Here is a 22,596-nt window from a genome sequence, read left to right as displayed (position 1 = left end):
GGCCCGCCCCTGCTCAGGACACCAGCGCTGGTTTCTTGGTTTGCTTTTATTGGACTGCAGAGGGCTCTGGCGCTTAGGCGGGCTGTTCCACCTCCATGAGGAAGTGCTCCAGGGCCTCGTAGAGGCTGTTGCAGCTGGACAGGCAGAGGCCGAGGCTGCTGCTGTCCAGGGAGGACACGCCTTCTCGCTGCACGTACTCCAGGTGCGCCCGGCACAGCCACGGCTCCAGCTGCAGGGAGGATGTCGTCAGGCCAGACGGGCTGGGCTGCCTGTGGCCCTGCCCACGGGACCCCGTGCCTCACCTTCACCAGGACCAGGCTCTTCTCCTTGGGCCTCCCAGCCGACAGGTCCTGCCCAAAGCCCAGGTAGATGGTGTAGTGCGGGGAGCGCCGAAGCCGGCAAGCCCGGAACTCTACCAGCTCTGTGGGGCAGGGCTGTGGTGAGCAGGACGAGGGCAGGAGAGGGGCGGGGGAGGGCAGCGGCCCCCGCCCCCCGCCCCCGTCGGCTGCATCACTGACCTCGGAAGAAGGCGCTGAAGTCGAAGATGGGGGTGTCCTGGTTCCTTTGCAGCAGGCACGGGGGCGTGGAGGGGCTGGCGGAGCCCAGGGGCCCGCCCACCTCCCAGTAGACCTTGCATTTGCCCAGGCGCCGCGCCCACAGCCTGGGTCCCCGGAGCTCCAGCTGCAGGCCGGGGGCCACGTGCTGCAAGAGCTTCTCTGTGTAGTGAAGCTGCTTCTGGTCCGGGAGCTCGGCCGGGCTCGGGAAGGCCACGTGCTGGGGCTCTGCGGCCTCGGCGGCTGGGCTGGGGGACCCATACAGAAACACGAAGCTCGGACGCCCCACGGTCTCCTGCAGCACTGTGCGGCCCTTGTACATGATGGTCACCTCCAGGGCCCCCGGGCTGGGCTCTGCCTGTGACCCGATCTGTGAGCGGCCGGGCCCGGCCACGACCTCACCTGCCGTCCGGATGCCGGGCGCCACCTCCCGTGGGGGCTGCCAGGGCCCCAGGGCTGGGGCCGGGCCTGCGTCTGGGGAGGAAGGCGGAAGCTGGCACCGGGTCCCCCGGCCCCTCCCTCTTTCACGCCCTGCGCCCGACTCCTCTCACCTGTCACCTGGGCCTGCTGCAGGGCCTGCAGCCTGGGGCTGGGGGCTGTCTCCACTGCCCTAGGCAGGTATGGCACCACGTTGGGGAGCGCTGGGCCTGAGGAGGGTGACCGAGGAAGCAGCTGTACTGGCCCAGCTGTGGCTGGCACTGTCTCTACTGGTTACCCGCCCCCCCTTCCCCTTTCTCTACAATGACTCTGCGGTCCTGCCTGCTCCTCCCCCTGGCACGCACGGGGCCCTGCAAGGCAGAGCACTCCCACCCAACCCAGCGTCTCACCAGGGGCCTCCGGGGGGATAGGGTCCAACCCCCATGCAGCTTCCAGCAGATGGTCCTCCAGGCAGCTCTGCTCCAGAGCCTGGAGCAAGAGGTCCCCAGCATTGCCAGCGGGGCCCAAAGGGGAGCTGGGGGCACAGAGCTCAGAGCTCAGCCTGGGCCCCTGCCTCTCAGCAGCAGCTCCTGCCGGGCACGGCCTAGGGAGCCCACCCTGCAGGAGAAGGGCCAGCGTAAGCATCTCCTGGCTCCGTCGAGGAGTGGACACCCCCACCCGGGAGCCGGGAGGGCAGAGCAACCTTACCATCAAGGGTCGGGCGTCTTCCGGGGCCTTCTCGTCCCCCTGGTTAGTGCCTGGGCCTTCTGAGGGAGGACTGGGATGAGACTCGGAAATTGGGACACTGGGCGTGGATGCCCCCGACCCACCCCCCACTAGTGCCAGCAGGCCACATAAGCTTTCCCCGCCCTCCCCAACCGGGCTCCGGCCTCTTCCAGGCCAGTTTCAGAAACCACAGATCTGCCCAGTGCAAAGTCCCAACGTGTCCTGGCACCGTGGCTCCGCCCTGGACGACCTGCCTCCCGCGGGCTCCTCACCTCTCCACCCCAGTGCGGAGCTGAGCGCGTACACCTTATGCGGGTCGGTGGGGTCCCCCGAGTTGTCTTGCAGCATCACAAAGCGCTGGGTGCTGTGCAGCGCACAGCGGAAGTTGGTTTTCCAGCTGGCGCGGAGCGGGCCTTCGGCAGCCAGCTGGTCACTTCCGCTGTTGCTGGGCGGCCACCTGCCGCGGGCCACGGCCCAGGCCTGGGGTCAGGGGGAAGAAGGTGTGAGCTTGGGGGCGCGGGCCGGGGCCTGGGCCGGCCCTCCCTTCTGGCTGGAGCCCCACCTTGAAGATGCGCGCGTCGGCCTCGCCCAGGTCCTTCCGCGCGAAGTGCTTCCAAGGCACGCGGAAGCGCGTGCGGGCCGCGTCCAGCCACCGCAGGCCTTCGTAGCGGCCGCTGCCGACCTCCCCCAGAAGCCAGTCCGCGAACCGCGGGCGCGGGGGCCCCCTGCGGGCGGAGGACCGGCGGGGTCAGGGCGCGGCCGGCCGGGCGGCGTGGCCGCGCACCCTGGCGGTGGGACAGGCGCTCACCTTTCGGGAGCCGCGGCCATGACTCTCTCCGAAGCCCTGGGCGGAGGGGGCGGGGGGCGGTGCTGGGAGGACTGGGCACGGGTGACAGGGGCTCCCCGCGTGTCACCGAAGATGTCGCAGGCGTGGCCCCGCTGTCAAGGTGTTGGGACCACAGACGCGGGGGGAGGGCTGATGGCCACGACGTCGCCAAGGCGTGGGATTCTTGCCGGCGGTGGCCGTGCTGTGACCGCAAATGTGCGGGATCCGAGCGGCCGCACGCATGAAGTCACAGGTGTGGAGCCAGAGCCCAGACGCGGCGCGAGGGCTCTGGCGGGACCCTGCGGAGACACGACGGGACGGCCGCTCGCGGGGGGCGGGGAGGGGGGCGCGCCCGGGACGCCAGGAAAGCGAAACCGCCGGCGGCGGGAAAGCGAAACCGCGGGCGGCGGGAAAGCGAAACCTAAACCTTCGTGGGGCGGGAGGGGGGAGGCCTCCGCCGGCAGCGCCCCCACCTCTCAGTCCCGACCCGACTCCCCCGGCCGGACCCTCCCCGTCGCCGCGCCGCGCCGCTCGCCCCACACGTACCTGGGCGCCGGGTCACCGGGGCGGGCGGTTCGTCTTCCCGGGAGGCCGGGAACCAGCGCTTTTATGGAGGCGAGGCGGGGGCGGGCCGGGGGCGGGTCCGGCGGGGGGGCGGGGGGAGGGGGCTGCAGGTGCAGCCGAGGAAGTCACGTGCTCTGGACGACGGTGCCCCAGGCCCCTCGCGCCAGCTCCTGGGGGCGGGCGGGGGTCGCGGAGGGGCGGCGGGCGGGGCCGGCCCTGCGGGGTCCAGTCACTCCTCTCCCTCAAGGCGCCTCCCGCACACGCCGCCGGCCGGGGGCCCCTGGCGACTAGCGGAGGGGCCGGGGGGAGGCGCTGGGGAACCTCACACGAAACCCGGCGCTTCTCTTCTCAAGGAAAAGTGGGCAAAGGGAGACAGCGTGGGGCATGTTGGCAGCTGTACGGCTTGGAGTCTTGATGGGAATTGTTCAGACCAGAGCACTCGAGTGCCCTTGAGAAGACATTTGCCAAGAGATTCGTGATGCCTTTTCATTAGGAAAAACACTGACGATCCAGAGAGACAGAGAGGAAGTCCTGCCGGCGGTCCTCCCCTGGGGAGGCCAGTAGAGGGGGCTCTGTCCCTTACTCCGTGGCTCTGGTTCCCCTCGGCCTCTGATTGTAGCCGACCGGCCCCACCTGCCATGCTGGCCCACGGCCTGGGCCTGCTGCCCGCTCCCAGCTCCTGTCACCCCAGGCAAGCCTCTGCTCGGAGCCACAGGTCACAGCCCAGACGCCAGGGCCAAGTGCCTCAGAGCACGGTGCTTGCTTTCTGCACCGAACCTCACCGAAACACTGGCTGCGACCCCCTGGAAGGTCCCCAGGGACCTTGCTCTCCAAAATGAGTTCCTGAGGGCGGCTCCTCGGTTTCCCCAAGGCCAAGAATCTGCATGTCGTGTCGGGAGGGGGGATCCACGGCGCAGGGTGCCCCTCCTCCAGCGCGGTTAGACCAGGAGAGGAACTGGGCCACCAGCTGGCACCGGCCTGGGAAGCCCCTTCGCTGGCAGGCACAGCAGGTGGTTTACGGGAAGCGGCCTCGCCCGGCAGGCAGGGGCCGGGGACGTCCCAGCATATGGGCCGCGCTGTCACCTCCCACCGGCGGCAGCTCCAGGGGGACCCTGCGCGCCCCGGCCGCCCATCGACTTTGGCGCAGCCGAGCTTGGAAATCGTCGCTTTATTGTGCATGGTGCAGTGGGGGCGGGCGAGCAGCCCAGCCGACCTCCGGGTGGGCCAGCGAGGGACGCAGGGAGCCCAGCTACACGTAGGTGGAGCTGGCGTCGTCGCGGGCACCCCCGCCCGGGCCCTCGGCTTCGGCCTCGGCCTCGGCCTCGTCACTGCTGTCCTCGCTGCCAGAGTCGGCAGCGCCGGCCGCGTCCGAGGCGGGCGTGTTGAGGACCACCACGTCGGCCTCGGCCCCGATGTCCTCGCCAAACCACACGGCCTTGTAGCCGCTCTCGGGCCGCCGCTCCTTGGTCAGGATGGACCTCACAGCCGCGGGGCCGCCCCCATCCCGGGCCACCTCGGGGGACTCGGAGGCAGGGTCCAGGGACTGGAGGCTGGGGGGCTCCGGGGGCGCAGGCTCCGGGGCCACAGCCGGGGTGGGGGCAGGTGAGGGGCTGGGAGCCGGTGCCCAGTTGGACTCTTGGGGGGCATGGAAGGCCTGGTTGTCAAAGCCCGAGAGCTGGGGGTGCTGGTGCTCCTGGGGAGGGGACAGGGGCAGCCAGGACATCAACCGGGACCCCAGGCCTGGGCTGGGCCCCACCCCCGGTGCCCTCCCCAGAGACAAGGATCCAGGCTCTCGTCCTTCCTTTCTCTGCCTCTTTCGGCCTCCTCCCCGTTCCGTGGGCTACGGTGTCTGCACCCCGTGTCTCCTCGCCTCCCTCTCCTGCCCCTTTTCCGTCTTCCTCTGTCCCCCTCTCCATCTTTCTGTGGCTCGGTCCTCACCTGCACAGCCCTGTCTCCTTGTCTTTCTCTGTCCCTGTCTCTCTCTTCCCCTGTCCCTGTCCTGTCTGCTCCCCCAAGGCCCCCGGGGCCTCACCTGAGCTTTACCAGAGCAGCACTTGAACCGGTGGCCGTAATGCTTATGGACGAGGATCAGGAGGGCGATCAGAGTCAGAACCAGCAGCGCGCCCAGCACCCCGCCCAGGGCCGCCATCTCCACGGTGGAGAAGCGCTGGTCCTCAGTGTGGCTGACACCTGGCTTGCTGTCCCCTGCCGTGCTGCCTCCTCCAGGCTCTGGCGTCCCTGCAGCACCGACAGCCACTTACCGTTGGCGCCTCTGGCACTTCCCAGCCTGCACCAGGCTCTGGACGCCTCGAGCACGAGCCGGGCTTGGCGTCCTCCCAGAGCCGCGGTTCTGGGGAGTGGGTGCTACTGACACCCCAACTAAGGGGCTGTGTGTTCCCAGGGGCCCTGGGGGGGGGTGGCCAGGCTGCTGAAGGGAGGCAAGGGAGCTGGGGATCCGTGCCCCCTGGCTCCAAGGGGAAGGCAGGGGCCTAGCACCCTAGGAAGGCGGTTGAAGGCAGTGCTGGGGCCTGGAATTGCGGCGCTCCTCGATCCCAAATCTGGCTTCTGCCCCCCCCTCCACACACCTTCCCAGTTTACCTTGTTGGGGCCCCCGAACCCGTCTCTGCCCGGACCAGAGCAGACTGCCTTGCGGCCTACGGTCGGCGTGGTCCTGCCGGGCCACCCTGGGGTGGAGCCTCCCTGCTGTTATTCCCAGGACCACTCACGGTATGAGTCAGGGGGCATCCGGGTGACTCTCGGGCAACCGGGAGGTGCTACCTGAGGGCTGGGGGGCCCCGCTGGGCCCAGGGGACATCGGCTGAGAGGTTCCTGGCTTCAGCGTCTGTGTTGAGCCCCCGCTGGGTGAGGCTGGTGGGAGGGAGGTGCCGGTTCCCACACTGGAGGGCCTCCCAGGCGTAGATGAGGCAGGTGGCCTCAGAGTTGTGCCCGAGGGAGGGTGCGGGCCGGTGCTCCACCCAGAACGGGTCGTGTAGGACCCCTGAGAGGGCCCCGGGGGCCTGGGGGCTTCCGCAGTGGTGGCTCTGCTCGATGTTCCTCCAGCCTCTGGGGATGTGGGGGGCTCTGGGGGGCCTGGGGGACCTGGGGGCCAGGGGCAGGATGCGGGCTTGCCTCTGCCCCCAGCGTGCCTGCCTCAGGGAAGGCACCGCCCTGGCTGTGGCAGAAAGCCCCCCCTCCCGCCGCTGAGCCGTCACCCGGGTCCCCCAGAGGCTCACCTGTGGGGGTGGGCGCCTCCTCTTCTAGGACCTGAATTTCCACCACTGTGGTGGCTCCACTTGCGGTCACTGTGTTCGTGGCCTCAACCTGGGGCAGAGAGGGGGCTTGTCCCTCGTAGGCCCCGCCTTAGTCCCTGCCCCTCGGAGACGTCCCCCTGCCCTCACCTCTGCATAGAAGACCCCCTCGTCTGCCAGCAGGGCAGCGGTCACCACGGTCTCGCCATCCATCCGGAAGTTGGTGTTATTGGTGATACGATAGGTGGTGGCGGAGTCGAAGTCCTGGACACTGTCCCAGTGAGTCCTGGGCCCGGGCTGCCCCCACCGCCCCCCAGCCCACCCACAGAGGGGCCGCTGCCTACCGGGAACTCGGGGTCCCAGGCCCAGATCCTCAGAGGCTGGGAGGGGGAGGCCGCGTCCCTGACCGGGACGCCCGCGCCAGAGCCGAGAGCCACGGTGCCGCGGTACCGGCTCTCGGGGAACTGGAGCAGGCTCCCGTTGGCATTCCGGGCCTCGATCGTGACCCGGGTCACCGAGTAGCGGGCGTGGTCGGCCTGCTCGCCCTAGGGGTGGGGGAGGCCGCGGTGACCAGCAGGTTCTGGAGGGGCGGGCGCCGCAGCCTGGAGCTCGGGAGGGGCGCTTGGAGGCCTGGCCGGGGGCCCACCTTGACCAGCAGAGTGAAGGTCTTTGGGCTGCGGACGGCCCCGGTCATGGTGAGGTTGCCCGAGTCAGCGTCTATGGCAAACGTGCCGTCGTCTCGTTCTGTGAGGGTGGTGGCAGCGTCTGGCCTCTCGGTCCCTCTGGAGGCCTGAGGCCTAGAGTCCCAGCTGGCTCTGCCCACCCGGCAGGTGCCCCTGGGGCTTCCTCCGCCCACGGTGGGGATGGGGTCCCGGACGTCGTGTGGGGACAGAAGCAGGGCTGTGGCGCACACTCACCACTCACGATGCTATAGAGGATGCGCTGGTTGATGCCCCGGTCCCCGTCCACGGCATAGATGGGCCCAGGACGCAGGGTGAGGGGGCCTTGCTGTGGGGATGGGGACAGGAGGAGGCACCATGGGGCTGGTGTGACGGCCCTAGCTCGCCCCCTCCCGCTCCCCTCAAGGGGGCAGCTGGTCGTCTCTCACGACTGCTGACCACACCCTCTGGGACCCGGCCAGTTCTGATCCGATTGATCCGAACAGCTCGAGCTTGGAGAGGTAGCACAGGCGCGGGACAGGAAGAGGTCACACAGGGTCTGGGCTCAGGGATCCTCCGTACAGCGGGAGGCCCTGGAGCCCGCGTCCAGGCCCCGCTGCCCTCCGCTGCCTCAAGGTGACTCTCGGGGCCCAGAGGGGACAGTCAACCGGTCAGAGAGGCGGCTGCCCCCTGGAGCACCGCCGTGGCCCCTCCAAGCCACCACCCTCTGGGTCCCCAGGGGCTGTCTGGCTCCGCCCCAGGACAGCTGAGCCTGCGCCCTCCCTCCAAGGGCAGAGAGGCTGTTCACGTCTCCCCATCCCGGGTTGGGTGCGACTGGCTTTCGAAGGGATGCCCACATAAAAACGACAACCAGGGGCGCCTGGGTGGCGCAGTCGGTTAAGCGTCCGACTTCAGCCAGGTCACGATCTCGCGGTCCGTGAGTTCGAGCCCCGCGTCGGGCTCTGGGCTGATGGCTCAGAGCCTGGAGCCTGTTTCCGATTCTGTGTCTCCCTCTCTCTGCCCCTCCCCCGTTCATGCTCTGTCTCTCTCTGTCCCAAAAATAAATAAACGTTGAAAAAAAAAAAAAAAAAAAAAAATTTAAAAAAAAAAAAACGACAACCAAACTTGGCACCCAGGCCACCCCCCCGGTGCCCATTCTGCCCCTCCCTGCCCCCAGTACCAGCGTGTGCCCTGTGGGGACAGCCCCGTGGTACTCGGCTTGGATGCAGACGTAAGAGTCTGAATAGGCACAGGGCAGGAACCAGGGGGGCCGAAGGTCAGCAGGCTGCACCTCCAGGGTCACGGTGGCCGTGGCCGTGTGGCTGGGTGCTGCGTTCTGCTCCTGTGTGTCCTGCAACAGCCGAACCCGGCCAGGTCAGGCCCGGGAGCCCCGGGCTGGGGGCGGCTCAGGGGGGGGCTTGAGTGCCCAGGCCTGCTTACCCGCGCCAGCAGCTGAAACGTCATGTTCTGACACCGGTAGAAGTCCAGGGGCCGGTCCAGCCGCAGGGCGGGGAGGTTGGTGCCCACCAAGGAGAAGAAGTGACTGGCGCCCTGGGGAGGGGGGAGGGGGAGGGGGGCTCAGCCTGAGACCCTGGGAGGACCCGGGGTGGGGCGGGGGCCGAAGGGAGGGGCTGGGGCTGGTGCAGAGGCGGGGGACACTGACCGGGGTCACCTCCTGGAGGGTATAGAACAAGATGTCACTCTTGTCGGGATCGTGGGCCTCCAGCTTGGTCTCAGGGACGACGATGGTGTTCACTTTAGTGTCCTGGGGGCACGGAGGGGGAGTGGTCCAGCCGTACCCCTGCCCCCCCATGGACTGATCTCTGAGGCCAAGCCATGGCCACTAGCACTCTGCTGTCCGGCCCCTCGCCCCTGGCTCCCCTCACTCACCTCAGAGACATTCTCAACCTTGGTCACAAAGGGGAACACGGGTGCGTTGTCATTGATGTCCAACACGAACACAAACACCCTCAGCAGGGTCACCTAGGGGGACAGGGTGGCGGTCAGCTTCCTCCCTGCAGGTCCCCACCCCAGCGGAGGGCCGCTCCGATGGCCTGGGGTACGGCTCACAGGGACTGCGGACGGACAGCAGGAAGCGACTACTGAGCACAGGAGGTGGTGAGTACCCTGGAGAAAAGTAACCGGGCACGGGTGGGCGGGGCAGGAGGGTGGCCAGCGAAATCCCAACTGAGAGCGATGGTGCAGCAGTCGAGTTGCCTCGAGAATAACTCTCAAAGGAAAAGGAAAACAGAAAGGAGAACACACAGGTGGAAAGAGGCTTAAGAGGGAGCGCGCGACTCTTGATCTCGGGGCCGTGAGTTCGAGCCCCACGTTGGGCATAGAGACTACCTAAATAAATAAACTTTAACAAGAAAGAAAGAGGGAGGGAGGCAAGAAGGGAGGAAAGAGGCTTGAGACACAGAGCAGCCAGTCTCATTAGGTGGCCACCCTGGGGTCTTGACTCAACAAAATGGGAAAGACCCCCACTGTGGGGAGAGGCAGACGTCAGGGGTCTTGTGATGCTGAGAAGTTTCTACTTTTTCCAGGTGACAACAATGTGACGGTCGTGTCTAAGAAGGGTCCTTGTCTTTCAGAGACTCGTCCCGAGATACTTGTGGGTGGTGTGCCATGATGTCTGTGGGGGACACCCACAGGTCTCGAGGACAGGGAGAGTGGACAGTGGTTCCTGTGAGCTGACAGGTGCATGGGGCTGGGGTTGCAGCTTAGAATAGACTGGTCAAGAGATGGTGAGAGAGGCAGGCAGGTGCACATCCGGGGAGAGGGCACAGGGCCAGCTGGAGCGGGGTCGGGGTCCATGCACCCAGCCTTGCCCACCGCACAACGCACTTGGCCTTGGTTCTAAGTGAGAAAGCAGCCGGGGGCGTCCAGGGCAAGGATGGGCCGCTTGCTTGATCAGATCGTCCTGCCACGATGAGACTGGACTGGGGTGGCCAAGGCCGAGAGGGGAGCGAGCAGACCAGTTGTCAGTTTCTAGAAAGGAGATGCTGGTGGCCAAGGGTCTGGTCAGCTTAGAGTCCAGCTTGAGGCAGAGTGACCAGATTTGCTGCTAGACGTGAGGGGGGAGTGGGGGGCGAGGAAACCAGCAGGGTGAGGCTCCTCCTGTGTTGGGGGGGGGGGCGTCTGGAGCCCAGGGCAGCGTCTGGGCTGGAGGAAGTGTGGGCGCCAAGCCGGGAGTGACTCTTGAAAACATGCCACAGAGTGAGGTCACCAGGGAGTGGCCCTGGACCAGGCAGAGTGCTCTGGTGTCACAGGGTCAGGGTGGCAGCACAGGGTGGGATGGGGGGGGACTCACCACGGTGTCACCTCTTCTGCACTCCAGCTGTGCCTGCAGCATCGTGTGCTTCTGGAGGGGGCGGGGGACAGACAGGTGTCAGAGATCACCTGCCCCGCTGATCGCAGCGCGCTGGCCCCGCTTCACAAGCGAGGAGACAGGCCGAGAGGGGCAGGCGCTCACCCGGGGGCCCCAGCATCAGTGCTAAGTCCAGAGGTCACTCAGCGCCCCCAAGGGCCCCACGCCCCCTGGGGTCTGTGCTCCACGAAGCCTTGAGGCCCAAGAGGGCTGGGCCATTGCCTGGCGGGCACAGAACCCTCAGGACCCCTGGGCAGACTGAAACCCAAAGACCCTGGAAAAGCCGTTCTCCGGGGGGGGGGGGGGAGTGTGGGTGCCCGCACAGGTCCTGTGGAGGGAGAGCCCCCCAGCTGCCCCCGCGGGGGTGCCCCACCTAGGCCCGCCATCCACACCTCGTAGTCAGGAGTCACATTGAGGAACAGCTGAGTCCCCTGGATCCGAAACGCCAAGGGGGTGGATGAGGGTCCGAGGGTCACCTGCTGGCCTTCAGGGACATAGATGTCAGCCAGGGGCTCGCTCTGATTCGTGTTCTCCGGGACTTCGAAGTAGGTGTTGCTCACAGAGCAGACTGGAGAGTGGGAGAGGAGGGGTCAGTGCCCTCCCTCCACCCGCCTGCTGCCCAGCTCCACCGCCACCGCCCCGCAGGTACCCTGGGCCTGGGCCGTGGCCATGAGCAGCGGCAGCAGCAGGGCCCAAGCCCCCATCTCGGCGGCCGTCCGCCAGCGGGACCCTCCGAGCCGCTGGTGCTGGTGCCTTCTCAGGCTGGGCGACCTTCGCCCCTGCCGGGCACCGCCCCACATTATGATCCTTTACAAGCCACCGGCCTCCACCAAGGGGGCTCTCGCCGGCCGCCTGGCCAGGCCCGGCCCGTGGCCAGGAGGGGAGACCCGGTGGTGGCCCAGCTGGGCCACGTGTGTGGGCCCCCGGGGGCTCAACTCACAGACGCCAAGGCGGGAGGCGGAAGTCGCTCAGAGAGCCGATCAGGGCACCGTGGGCCTGGCTGGGGGGGTGGGGGGGGTGGGGGGGGGTGGCTGGGGGTATGCCTGGGGGGGTGGGCAGAAGCTGGGGCAGGGCGTTAGAGCCTGGAGGAGCGGGGACTGGGGCGGGGCCTCAGCCCTGGCTCCTGTGTCTGCTGTGCCCACCCCCCAGGCCTGCTGCCCCTCTGCTGGACGCTTCTGCCCGAATCATCTGGGAGCCGGCTTCAGGGCCCAGATGCTCCCGGCAGGACCACCCTCTTCCCACACCAACCACCTAGGTCTGGAAAGAAAAGGTTGTTTGTGTCCGGGGTTACCCCTGTCTGTCTTGGAAACAAGCCATTCTCCTCCAAGGGGGGCTGGGCAGGGCCACCGTGATGGGGATGGCAGCAGGCAGCTGGGGGCTCCCAGGGGGCAACCCAGCTCCCCATGGGCTCTGGAGCTTGACAAAGAGGGGGTCCTGGCAAGGCTCCCGGGCCCAGGCACCCGACTGCCCTACCCCCAAGGGCCCCCCCCCAAGCTCTCAGCGGCTGGGGAGAGGCCACTGGATGGGGACAGGAGAGGGGCTGCCGTGACCGTGGCGGTCGTGGGCCTTCGGGTCTCTAGGCCTTTGCTCTGCTGCTGCTGCTGCACTGGGGGCTCCTGGCGCCTCTGCCTGCGCTGGGAGGGCCTCCATGGCTTCCAGCGACCCCAGCACCACTTGGGGTGTCATCACCGTCCCCATTCCACAGGCTCAGAGTGGTCAAGCCACTTGTCTGAGGCCACAGAGCTCGGACCAGGAGCCAAGACATACGCTTGGGTCTCTGTCTGTCTCTCTGGAGTGGACTCCTGAGCCCCTAGGTGAGGGTCCTGTCACTCTCCGTGCCCCCTCAGACGGCCTCCACCACCTGCCCGGCACACTGACCGCAGGGCCCTGGGGCCGGGGCTGGAAGACATCCTGTGCCCCCCACCCACCCAGGTCCCCTGAGTGCGGAGTAGATGACAGGGGTGCAGACTGTCTCTGGGGAGCTCGGTCAACGGGACACGAGAGATAAGGAAGGTGAGGCGCCCTGCTGGCTTCCCAGGTTTAAAGGGCAGCTGGGTGTGGCTGCAGCCCCAGAACCTGTGGACAGGGTCCTTCCGCCCTGCAGGGCTGCCTTGATGGCACAGAGACGGCGCACTGAGTGAGCTCATGGGGCCGGTGTCTGAATTCCTCCTTTATTGGTGACAGGTGCAACCCCTCCTCCTCCCGCTCCACCCCTCCCTGGCCTGGGCTCCACGGTGCTCCCCTTGCAGACAGAGGGGAGGCTCCTTCTTCCTCAGGGCCTCATCCGTGACATCTCAGCAGGAGGCACGGCCGGCTGTGAAAATGCGGCCCCAGACCCGGGTCCAAGAGGCAGCTGGGGAGACCAGGCCTCATCCAGGGGGTCCCTCAGGGGCATCCTGTGGAGACAGCCAGGTTAGGGGCTGGACGCTGCCACCCATCTGGCCAAACTGTGCCTCCTCTGGTCACCGGCTCTTTTTCCTTCCCAGACCCCCCCCCCCCACTCCCCGCCCCTGTCTGTCCAGTTCCTGCCGTGGATCTAGGGTGCCGCAGGGGACCAGGGGGAGGGGCTGGGGCAGAAGCTTGTGGGTGGATGGGGAGGGACGGGCTGGTGGTGGCGGCTGGGGCCAGGCCGGGGGCTGGGGCGGGGAGGTGGGGGGGCTGGTGGGGGCTGGTGGCGCTCACCAGGCCTGCAGGGCGGGCGAGTGGGGCCACTGCAGGCAGAAGCGGCCCTCAGACGACTTGGTCCAGCTCGTGCCGTTCTCTGTGTCCAGCTCGCTGCCCCCCACGCCAAGTCGGAATTAGTCCTGGAGCTGGGGGGCGCCGCCCCCGCGCCCCTCCCTCGGCGCCGGCCCCTCGCCTGCGCCCCCCCCACCCCGCGGCCCCCCCTCCCCGCGGCCCCGGCCCCTCACCTGCGCTTCCCCACCAGGCCCTGCAGCAGTCGCTGCAGACGCGCGCTCTCCCGCAGGCGGCTGAGCTCGCTGGTGAACGTCCCATCCGAGTGGCGCGGGGCCCTGGGGAGGGACGGCGGGGCCACGGGCCAGGTCAGGGCCGGGCGGGGGCGGGGCGGGGTCCGAGGGGCGGGCGCGGGCGCGGGCTCACCTGGGGGGCGCGGGGCGCGCGGCGGAGCCCGGCAGCAGCAGCGGCGGCAGCAGCAGCAGCAGCAGCAGCAGGGGCCGCATGGCCGTGGTGGGCGCGCAGGGGGTGCTGAGCGCTGCCGCCGCCGCCCGGGCCCCGGCCGCCCCTTTATAGTGTCCGTGCGGGGCGGGCCGGGGGCGCTCGGCACCGCCCCGGCTCCGCGCAGCCCGGCCGCGCCCCCATCGATCGCGCGGGAAGGTCAGGGCCGCCCCCCCAGCTGTCGCCCCGGCTGGCCTGCCCGCCCTCAGCGCCGCGTCGGCGCCCCTCGGCCGGCTGGGGATGTGGGGGGGGGGGGCGGGCCTGCATGAGGAACGGCAGGAGCAAAGCCTCAGAGCCTCGCCCCGACGCGCTTCCGAGGCGCGGCGGGGGCCGGGCACCACCCTCGCGGCGCAGAGGGGCGCGGCGTGGGGGGCGGCACGAGGGCGGAGGCCGGGACCAGGGGGCGTCCACCCGACGCGCCGACTCCGCTGGAGAGGCCCCGGCCGGATGCAGGCCGAGCTGGGGTCGAGCCCCCCCCCCCCCCCCCCCCCCCCCCCCGGGGCTCCCTGCATTTGAACTTTCCGAGGACAGGAGGTGGAGGTGCGGAAAGGGGACAGAAGAAAGACGGCAGCTGGGTGACTCCTGCTCCCTCGTTTGGGGCTTAGGTCAGGTTCGGCTTCTAGAACCAGGACTGCTGACATCCGTGAACATAAATTAGGAGTCCAGTGAATGGACTTATAATAAACTAGTAGTTCTTCTGTTAGACTTTGCATTCTTTTTTTTTTTTTTTTTTCCTTAAGATTTCATTTTTAAGTAATCTCCACACCAAGGTGGGGCTCGAACTCACAACCCTGAGATCAAGAGTGGTGCGCCACCAAGGGAGCCGGCCAAGCTTCACATTCATTTAAAAATAGTTAGTAGAGGGGCGCCTGCGGGGCGCAGTCCATTAAGGGACCGACTTCCGCTCGGGTCATGATCTCAAGGTCCGTGAGTTCCAGCCCCACGTCTGGCTCTGTGCTGACAGCTCAGAGCCTGGAACCTGCTTCGGATTCTGTGTTTCCCTCTCTCTCGGCCCCTCCCCTGCTCACACACTCTCTCTCTCTCTCTCTCTCTCAAAAATAAACATTAAAAATTTTAAGAAAAATAATTAGTAGACTTTTTAAAAGAGCAGTTCGAGGGTTACAGAAAAACTGAGCAGAAAGGAGCAGACCCAGGCCCAGCCCCCCCGCCCCTAACGTCCTGCGGGACAACTGATGAGCGTCCGGTCCAAACATTAGCTCTGATGGCCTGGCACATGATTTACTTTAGCGCTCATCCCAGTGTGTAAACGAGTGTTTTCGCAGATGCACGATGAGTGCATCCAACTCTGGCCTGTCCTGGCTCAGTGCCCCTAATTCCTTGTGCCCCAGCTGCTCGTCCTTCAGTCCCCAGTCCCTGAACTTTGCGCCGAGCCCACTGTCATAGTCCCTGGTGTGGACGCACCACAGCTAACCCACCCACCTACCAAAGGACACCTCGGCCGCTCCCGAGGGTTGGCAGTTGTGAACAAAGCTGTGATGAACAACCGTGTGCAGGCTTTTGGGTGGACATCAATTTCCAGCTCTTCGGGATAAATACAAAGCGCGTGATTGTTGGATGGGATGGTCACTTTTGTAAGAGACTGCCAGACTTTCCCAACGCACCGATCCGCGCTCCTCCCGGCCCTGAACGAGACGCACATCCTTGGTGCGGGCGTTTGGGTTTTGGGCCATTGTAACAGGCGCGTGGCGATAGCTGCTTTCTTTACACGTGTTTTTAAGCAGCTGCTGTGGCTTATTCCTGCACGAAGTCGGCAGATTAAAACGCCCTATGCTTTCACACCATTCACAGGTCGGTCACGTCCATGGGAACACGCCCACTCCCGACACTGGTGTCAGTCAGACTTCTCAGCACCTCAAACGCTCAAGCCCCCGGGGAACAGCTTCCTAAGAAAAATATTCCCGTTTATCGAAAGTCCACTAAAATTGAAGTTTACAAAATCTACAGCAAAATTAACGTGCAGTAAAAAAATGAATTTTGGCACAAGTCTTGACTCGTGTAACCACCACCACAGTCGGGACACAACACCTGCACTCCGTCACCCCAGAGGCTTCCCTCCCGCTGCACCTCTGGGGTCAGATCCTCGGCCCTGAGCGCCTCTGGTCACAGCTTCATGAAGCCACAGTCGCTGGCTCAGAGGGACAGACGGAGGGTGCGGCCAGGGAGAGGCCTCCTGTCACAGGATATTTGTTTCTACCGCCTTCTCTGCTGCCCAGGGTTTCTCCAGGGACGGCCCCTCCCTGGGCCCTCCCACACCTGCTGTGCCGCGGTTTGTCCCGCGTGGGTGGAGACTCGCCGCCGAGACACCCCTGCCTGTGCCGCCGCGCCGGGAATCAGGAAGGAGGACACCTAAGAAACGTGGCGCTGCCTCAAGCTTCGCTTCCCATTCTCTGCTCTACTTTGAAACAAACAACATGGGATACAGGCCACGACTGCAAAATGCCACCTTTTTAAAAAGATTTTTAGAAGTTTTTTTTTAATTTTTATCTTACATTGATTTATTTGTTGAGAGACATAGAGAGACAGAGCACAAGTTGGGAGGGGCAGAGAGACAAGGAGACACAGAATCCGAGGCAGGATCCAGGCTCCGAGCCGGCAGCACAGAGCCCGACGCGGGGCTCGAACCCACGAACCGTGAGATCATGACCTGAGCCAAAGTCGGACGCTCAACCGACTGAGCCACCCAGGCACCCCAGGATTTTTAAAATTTTTAAGTCACCTCCATCCCCAACGTGGGGGCTCAAGCTCACAACCCCAAGATCAAGTGTTGCACCAGCCAGGTGCCCTGCAAAGTGCCACTCCCAACCCACAGGTTTCAGGGAGCACCCCCCCCCAGCCCGGGTCCCCAGCATTTCACTCTCAGCTGAGTCCTTGTTACAAACGCACAGAGATGTCGCTTACATGAACAGCCATTCAAAGCCCCGGATCGGACATCACTCTGTGCAGAGATCCTCATAATGGCCAAGTTCAGGGGCCAGGATTCGCAGGAAGAGGAAGCTTCATTTTCCCGGGGTGAATGTAGGAGGCAGTGCGTTCCAAGCTGGAAACGTAGCTCAGTGTGACGCCATTTCATGCCCTGAATAAGCGAAGAGCAGAAAGCAAGCTCGACTCCTTTTTGGGGGGGTTTGTTTCAACGGAGATTTAAATGTCAATTTCAAGTTAATTGTATCTACCGTTGGTTCTCATTAGGGGCATCCTCTCCCAGACCTACACTCCTCTACTCTCCCCTGCCTTCCCTCGCCCACACAACTGCACCGTGGAACCTGACTCAGGTGCCGGCTTGATACTTTCAGGCTATCAGCCTGGCGCTCACAGCGATATCACGTAACCTTATTTTAGTCTTAATGAACATACCCTCTTAAGGACTAGGGGGAAAACAACTTGTTTTTATTATTACAGAGAATTAAAACCACACAAAAGTAGACAGAATAGTATAATGAACTCTTATGCACCATTGCTCAGGGTCGATCATTTATGACCAATCTTACCTACCCCTACTTTCTCTGTTCTCAAATGAATTTTGGAGCCGAATTTTTATCATTCTCAGAAACCGCATCGTTCATCTGTAAGGATTTCAGTATATATCTCAAAAAGATAAGGACTGCGGTCTGCTCTCCCCGCAGATCACCCAGGAAACCTGCTGGTCAGACAGAGCTGAGTTATCGAGCGCCTGGCAAGGACGGACATTAGCTGACAGTCTTAGTAATGATTTTAAAGGAGGTACGAAAGTGAAGTGGTTATGGGGATTCAGGATAAGGGCTCAATTGCTTTAAAACGGGTCTTTCAAAGCAGGGATCTGGTGGGGACTACAAAAGGGTCGTGAATGGTTTAGGGTTGGTGAACACAGGGAGGCAACAGTCCTAATATTAATGAGGTGGAACTTAAGAGTATTTTGTTACATTTTCGTCTCCTGTGCAAGATAAGACACCTCCCATATATCACCTCCCAAAGCTTCGTTATTTCAAGTCCCAAACGAGACCTGGAATTTATGTTGTGTGTGACGTGAGGTAGTAATTTCATTTTTGTCTAGATGGCTGTCCAGTTGCCCAGCGTCAGTTATTACAAAGGCCATCCTTTCTCCACTGCCCTTCGATGCGTTTTATTTGTAAGTCGCCCGTCTGCGTACGCTCAGGTCTACTTCTGGGCTCTCTGCCATGTGCCAGCGGCCGAATCTCACTCCTGCGGCGTCTCAGGTGCGATGCCTTAATTATTCACCATCTGAATCACAGTAACCGTTTAAGTCTTACTGTCTAACACATCAAATGCTGTCCCTGTTTTGCTTCAAGGACGTCTGAGCTATTGTGACCGTTTGTATTTCCATTTAAACTTCAGGGCAACTTGTCAGGTTCTACAAGAAGATACTGCCAGGGGGTTGATCGGAACTGCATCACACTTAGATCAACTTTAGGAGGGCATCAAACTGTGGTTTTGGGTCACATCTCCTCAATTACTAATAATGAGCATCATTTCATGTGCTTCTTGGCCATTTATGTACCTTCCTTGGAGAAATGTCCATTAAGTCCTTTGCTGATTTTAAAATTGGGCTGTCATTTTGCTACTGAGTTCTAAGAGTTCTTTATATATTCTGGATACTAGGCTCATCAGCTATGTGATTTGTGGATATTTTCTCCCATTCTGAGTTTCCTTTTCACTCTCTTGACAGTGTCCTTTGATGCACAAAAGATGTTAAGTTTAGGGGCGCCTGGGTGGCTCAGTCGGTTGGGCATCCGACTTTGGCTCAGGTCATGATCTCACGGTTCATGAGTTCGAGCCCCGTGTCGGGCTCTGTGCTGACAGCTCAGAGCCTGGAGCCTGCTTCGGATTCTGTGTCTCCCTGTCTCTCTGCCTCATTTCCACTCATGCTCTGTCTCTGTCTTAAAAATAAATAAAACATTAAAAAAGAAAGACGTTAAGTTTATGAAATCCAATGGTCTACTTGTTTTCTTTGTGCTTTTGGTGTTAGGATTAAGAAACCATTGCCAAATTCAAAGTCATGAAGATTTGCCCCTATATTTGCTTCTAACAGTTCTATAGTTTTAGATCATATATTTAAATCTTTGATCCATTTTGAGTTATTTTGAGTGTGTGGTGTGAGGTAGGGGTTCAACTCCACTGTTTTGCATGTGGGCGGCCAGTTGTCCCAACACCATGTGGAAGAAACTCTTCTTCCCCCAGTGAACAATCTTACACTCTTGTTGGAAACAAATTGATTATAAATGTGGGGGTCTACATCTCAATTCTCAACCCTATTCCATTGATCTATAAGAAATCAAAACCGTACTGGTTTGATTCCTGTAGCTTTGTAGTAAGTTTTGAAATCAGGAGCAGTTGAGTCCTACAACTTTGCTTTTCTTTTTCAAGATTGTCTTGGTGATTTGTGGTTCCTTACATACAATTGCATATGAATTTAGGAGTGACTTTTCCATTTCTGTAAAAAGGGGCCCTTGGGGTTTTGATAGGGAGCATACCAAATCTGTATGTTGGTTTGGAGAGAAAAGCCATCTTAACGACATGGAGTCTACCAAGCCACGCGCATTGGATTTACTCATTCTTGTCTTTAATCTCCACCCTCCCCCCCCCAGCAATGTTTTGTTGCTTTCGGTGAACACATCTTTCACCTTCGTGGTTAAATTTCTTTCTAACTATTTTCTTCTTTTCGATGCTGTTGCAAGTGAATTATTTTCTTCATTTCATTTTTGGATTGTTTGTTGCTAGTGTATAGAAGTATAACTGGTTTTTATACGTCGATATCATATCCCACAACTTTGCTGGATTTATTTATTAGTCATAACAGGCTGAGGCTGAGGGTGAGGGTGAGGGTTTTGTTTTGTTAGATTTTCTATACATTAGATCATGTCATCGGCACAGAGAAATCGTTTACTTTTTCCTTTCCAATCTTGGATACCTTTTCTTTCTTTTTCTTGCCTAATTGTTTGGGTAGAACTTCCAGAACATGATACAGAGAAGCAGCAGAAGTGGGTGTCCTTGTCTTGATCCTAGGGGAAACGCTTTCCATCTCTCACTATTGAGTCCGATGTTCGTTGTGGGTTTTTCAAAGATGTCCTTTATCATTTCGGGAGGTTTCTTTCTATTCGTAGTTTATGGAGTCTTTTTATCATAAAAGGGTATTGGGTTTCATCAAATGCTTTTTCTACATCTATTAATGTGATATATTACATTGAGTTTTGTCTGTTGAATCACCCTTGCATTCCTGGAGCAAATCCCCGCTTGGTCATAGTGCATAATCCTTTAAAAAATGCTGCTAGATTTGGTTTGCTCATATTTTGTGGAAGAGTTTTGTATACACATATTTATAAGGGTTGTTTATCTGGAGTTTTCTTTCTTGTGATGTCATTGCTGAGCCCTGAGAGTTCTTTATATATGTTGTATAGAAACCACTTGCTGAAAATCGGATTTGCTGATATTTTCTTACATTCTATGAGTGGAAATTTCAAATTTTAATGAAGTCCAGCTTATTTTTGCTTTAATTTGTAGACCATGCTTTTGGTGTCATGTCTAAAAACTCTTTGCAAGGGGTGTCTGGCTGGTTCAGTCAGAAGAGCATGTGATTCTTGATCTTGGGGTTGTGAGTTTGAGCCCCATGTTAGGCGTAGAAATTACTTAAATGAATAAATAAATAAAAACTTGAAAAAAATTCTTTGCCAAATCCCTGGTCACAAATATTTTCCCCCATATTTCCAAAATTTTTATAGCCTTACATTTTACACTTACATCTATGATTCATTCTGAGTTAGTTTTTATGCAGTGTTAGCATTAGATCAAGGGGTTGGGGGGGGGGGTGCATGTGAACATCCGATTGTCTCAGTGCCCCTTACTGAAAAGACTGTCCTTTCACTTGTGCACAAGATATATCTCCCAATTGATTTAGGTTTTCTTTTATTTATTTTATCAATATTTTGTAGTTTTCAGCATATGGATCCTGTACACGTTTTTAGATTTAAACATATTTCGTGTCTTTTTATAGCTGTTGTAAATGGTAATGTGTTTTTACTTTTTTAAAATTTTTAAAATGTTTATCGTGAGAGAGAAAGAGAGAGAGTCCTGAGCAGGCTCGCACCGCCAGTGCAGAGCACGCTTCAGGTCTCATCTCACGAACCTCGAGTTCTTGACCTGAGCCCAAATCAAGAGTGGGACACTTAACTGGAGCCACCGAGGCCCTCCACGCGTTTTTACTTTTTAATTGTGGCTTCCAATTGTTTACTGCTGGTACACCAAGATATAATTGATCCTTGCGTGTTGACTTTGTATCCTGCTATCCGGTTAAACTGACTTATTAGTTCCAAGAGCTTTTGTAGATCCCCTGGGGGTTTGCTTAGACAGTTGTGTCATCTGTACACAGGGACATCCTTTCCAATCTGGATGTCTTTTATTTACATTTTTATCGCCTGACTGCACTAGCCAGAGTGGCAGCACAATATTGAACAAAAGGTGAGAGTTGGGCGCCTGGTTGGCTCCGTTAAGTGTCAGAACCTTGATTTCAGCTCAGGTCACGATCTCATCATCATGAGATCGAGCCCCGTGTGGGGTTCTGTGCTGACAGCACAGAGCCTGCTTGGGATTCTCTCCCTCTCTCTCTGCCCCTCTCCCCGCATCAAAATAAATGAGTAAACATTTTTTAAAAGGTGGGAGTGGACATTCTTGCTTCTGAGTTTAGCTGGAAGGCACTCAGCCTTGCACCACAAAGTGTCATGCTGGCTATACGGTTTGAAGGTGCCTTTGTTGGGTTGAGGGAGTTCCTTCTATTTCCAGATCACTAAGCACTTTTATCGTGAATGCAGGTTGAATTTTGTCAAATGTCTTTTCTGCATCAGTCAATATGATCATGTGGTTTTTCTTCTTTGAATTGCTAACTGGTATTTTACATTAATTTGAGTCTGTCCTTTTCAAATTAAGCAGCTAATGCTATGAATTTTCCTCTGAGCATAGTTTTGGCTCTATCTTATAAACTTTGATATGATGTATCTTCACTTTCCTTAGTTCCAAATATTTTATAATTTCTCATTTGACCCATGGATTACTTAGAATTGTGTTAATTCCAAAATTTTGGGGGATTTCCCTGTTATCTTTCTGTTGATTTCTAGTTTAATTCCTTTGTGGTCAGAGAACATACTTTTTATGATTTTCATTCTTTAAAAAATGTCTTCAGCTTCTTTTTTCGATGCAGAATGTGGTCTATCTTGGTGAAGTTCCACGTGTACTTGAAGAGAACACGTATTTCTCTGCCGTTGGATGGACTGTTCCGTAATATCAAATATGTCTGCTTGGTTGGTGGTTGTTCAGATTCTTCTATAGCTTTGCTGATATTCTGTCTGCTTGTTCTATTAATTAGGAAGAGATTCTTAAACTTTTGAACAACTCTTGCGAGCCGAATAGACATTATCGTGAATGTCTTAAGCATCCCATAAAACTCTGTGGCAAATGATTACAAAAGTGGCCCCGAGACCTGCTCAAGTGTCACCACCAGGGTGACGGCTCCAGCTTCTGTCCTATCCTAGAGGGTCACAGACCTACTCCTCAGTCCTGGGAGGATGGAGTGGCCTCTCAGGACCCGTCCAGCCTTAGAGGTGGCACATCACAGCTTCACTGGCCAGAGGCTCTGGACGGAATTAGGACCTCCTCCTCTCAGGCTGCGCTGCCCAGCCTCGTACATTTTATTGAGCCTCACCAAAGTTGGTCGGCAAACCTGGGGTCACAGACTTTTTGTGAAGTTTGTTATTTATGGCTAATTTTTTTTTTAAAGGAGGCTTCACACCCAGTGCAGAGCCCAACGTGAGGCCTGAACTTATGACCCTGAGATCAAGACCTGAGTGGAGGTTAAAAGTCAATGCTTAACCACCTGGGTCGCCCAGGCACCCCTATGGCTGGTCTTTGTGGATGTATGGTTCTATGAGTTTTGAAAGCTGTATTTGGACACCTGGCTGGTTCAGTCCAAGGAGCATGCAACTCTTGATCTCGGGGTCATGGGTTCAAGCCCCATATTAGGTGTAGAGATTACTAGAGAAAAAAAGACTAAGCTTTA

The 22,596-nt window shown here is 59.6% G+C and overlaps 3 protein-coding genes and 1 long non-coding RNA gene across 7 annotated transcripts; 1 reads left to right on the top strand and 3 right to left on the bottom strand.

Moving 5' to 3' along the window:
- Positions 1-28: 28 nt before the first annotated feature.
- On the bottom strand, positions 29-3,181 carry IRF7 (interferon regulatory factor 7). Of its 2 annotated transcripts, none has more exons than XM_045486447.1 (10): positions 3,070-3,181; positions 2,506-2,822; positions 2,260-2,422; positions 1,970-2,177; positions 1,680-1,738; positions 1,382-1,589; positions 1,106-1,201; positions 519-1,028; positions 303-421; positions 29-229 (listed from the first exon to the last, which is right to left on the bottom strand). In XM_045486447.1, exons 2-10 carry the CDS (start codon positions 2,523-2,525, stop codon positions 74-76), a joined length of 1,539 nt encoding a protein of 512 aa, XP_045342403.1. In that variant the 5' UTR covers positions 2,526-2,822; positions 3,070-3,181; the 3' UTR covers positions 29-73. The 2 variants fall into 2 exon arrangements, with proteins under 2 accessions (XP_045342403.1, XP_045342404.1); XM_045486448.1 differs by having other exon boundaries at positions 1,680-1,735.
- A 1,059-nt stretch (positions 3,182-4,240) lies between these two features.
- CDHR5 (cadherin related family member 5) lies at positions 4,241-11,179 on the bottom strand. 3 transcript variants are annotated; one of them, XM_045486444.1, is made up of 15 exons: positions 11,014-11,179; positions 10,757-10,932; positions 10,308-10,358; positions 8,885-8,977; positions 8,658-8,759; positions 8,435-8,545; positions 8,175-8,345; positions 7,253-7,343; positions 6,982-7,079; positions 6,680-6,880; positions 6,486-6,599; positions 6,321-6,408; positions 5,866-6,186; positions 5,120-5,325; positions 4,241-4,780 (listed from the first exon to the last, which is right to left on the bottom strand). In XM_045486444.1, the coding sequence occupies exons 1-15, from the start codon at positions 11,162-11,164 to the stop codon at positions 4,337-4,339; spliced, it is 2,418 nt and encodes an 805-aa protein (XP_045342400.1). In that variant the 5' UTR covers positions 11,165-11,179; the 3' UTR covers positions 4,241-4,336. The 3 variants fall into 3 exon arrangements, with proteins under 3 accessions (XP_045342400.1, XP_045342401.1, XP_045342402.1); XM_045486445.1 differs by having other exon boundaries at positions 5,866-6,177; XM_045486446.1 differs by lacking the exon at positions 5,866-6,186.
- Positions 11,180-12,118: 939 nt separating this feature from the next.
- On the bottom strand, positions 12,119-13,716 carry SCT (secretin). Its single transcript, XM_045487222.1, has 4 exons — positions 13,464-13,716; positions 13,274-13,375; positions 13,047-13,139; positions 12,119-12,760 (listed from the first exon to the last, which is right to left on the bottom strand). The coding sequence occupies exons 1-4, from the start codon at positions 13,541-13,543 to the stop codon at positions 12,637-12,639; spliced, it is 399 nt and encodes a 132-aa protein (XP_045343178.1). The 5' UTR covers positions 13,544-13,716; the 3' UTR covers positions 12,119-12,636.
- Positions 13,717-16,775: 3,059 nt separating this feature from the next.
- LOC123602134 lies at positions 16,776-18,256 on the top strand. Its single transcript, XR_006714380.1, has 4 exons — positions 16,776-16,828; positions 17,180-17,276; positions 17,587-17,749; positions 17,889-18,256. It is a non-coding gene; the product is annotated as an uncharacterized LOC123602134 (long non-coding RNA).
- Positions 18,257-22,596: the final 4,340 nt, after the last annotated feature.

The sequence above is a fragment of the Leopardus geoffroyi genome, chromosome D1 (assembly GCF_018350155.1).
Source record: "Leopardus geoffroyi isolate Oge1 chromosome D1, O.geoffroyi_Oge1_pat1.0, whole genome shotgun sequence".
Classification (NCBI taxonomy): Eukaryota; Metazoa; Chordata; class Mammalia; order Carnivora; family Felidae; genus Leopardus; species Leopardus geoffroyi.
Note: the sequence above shows the minus strand (reverse complement) of the source record. Positions and strands in the feature narration are given on the sequence as shown.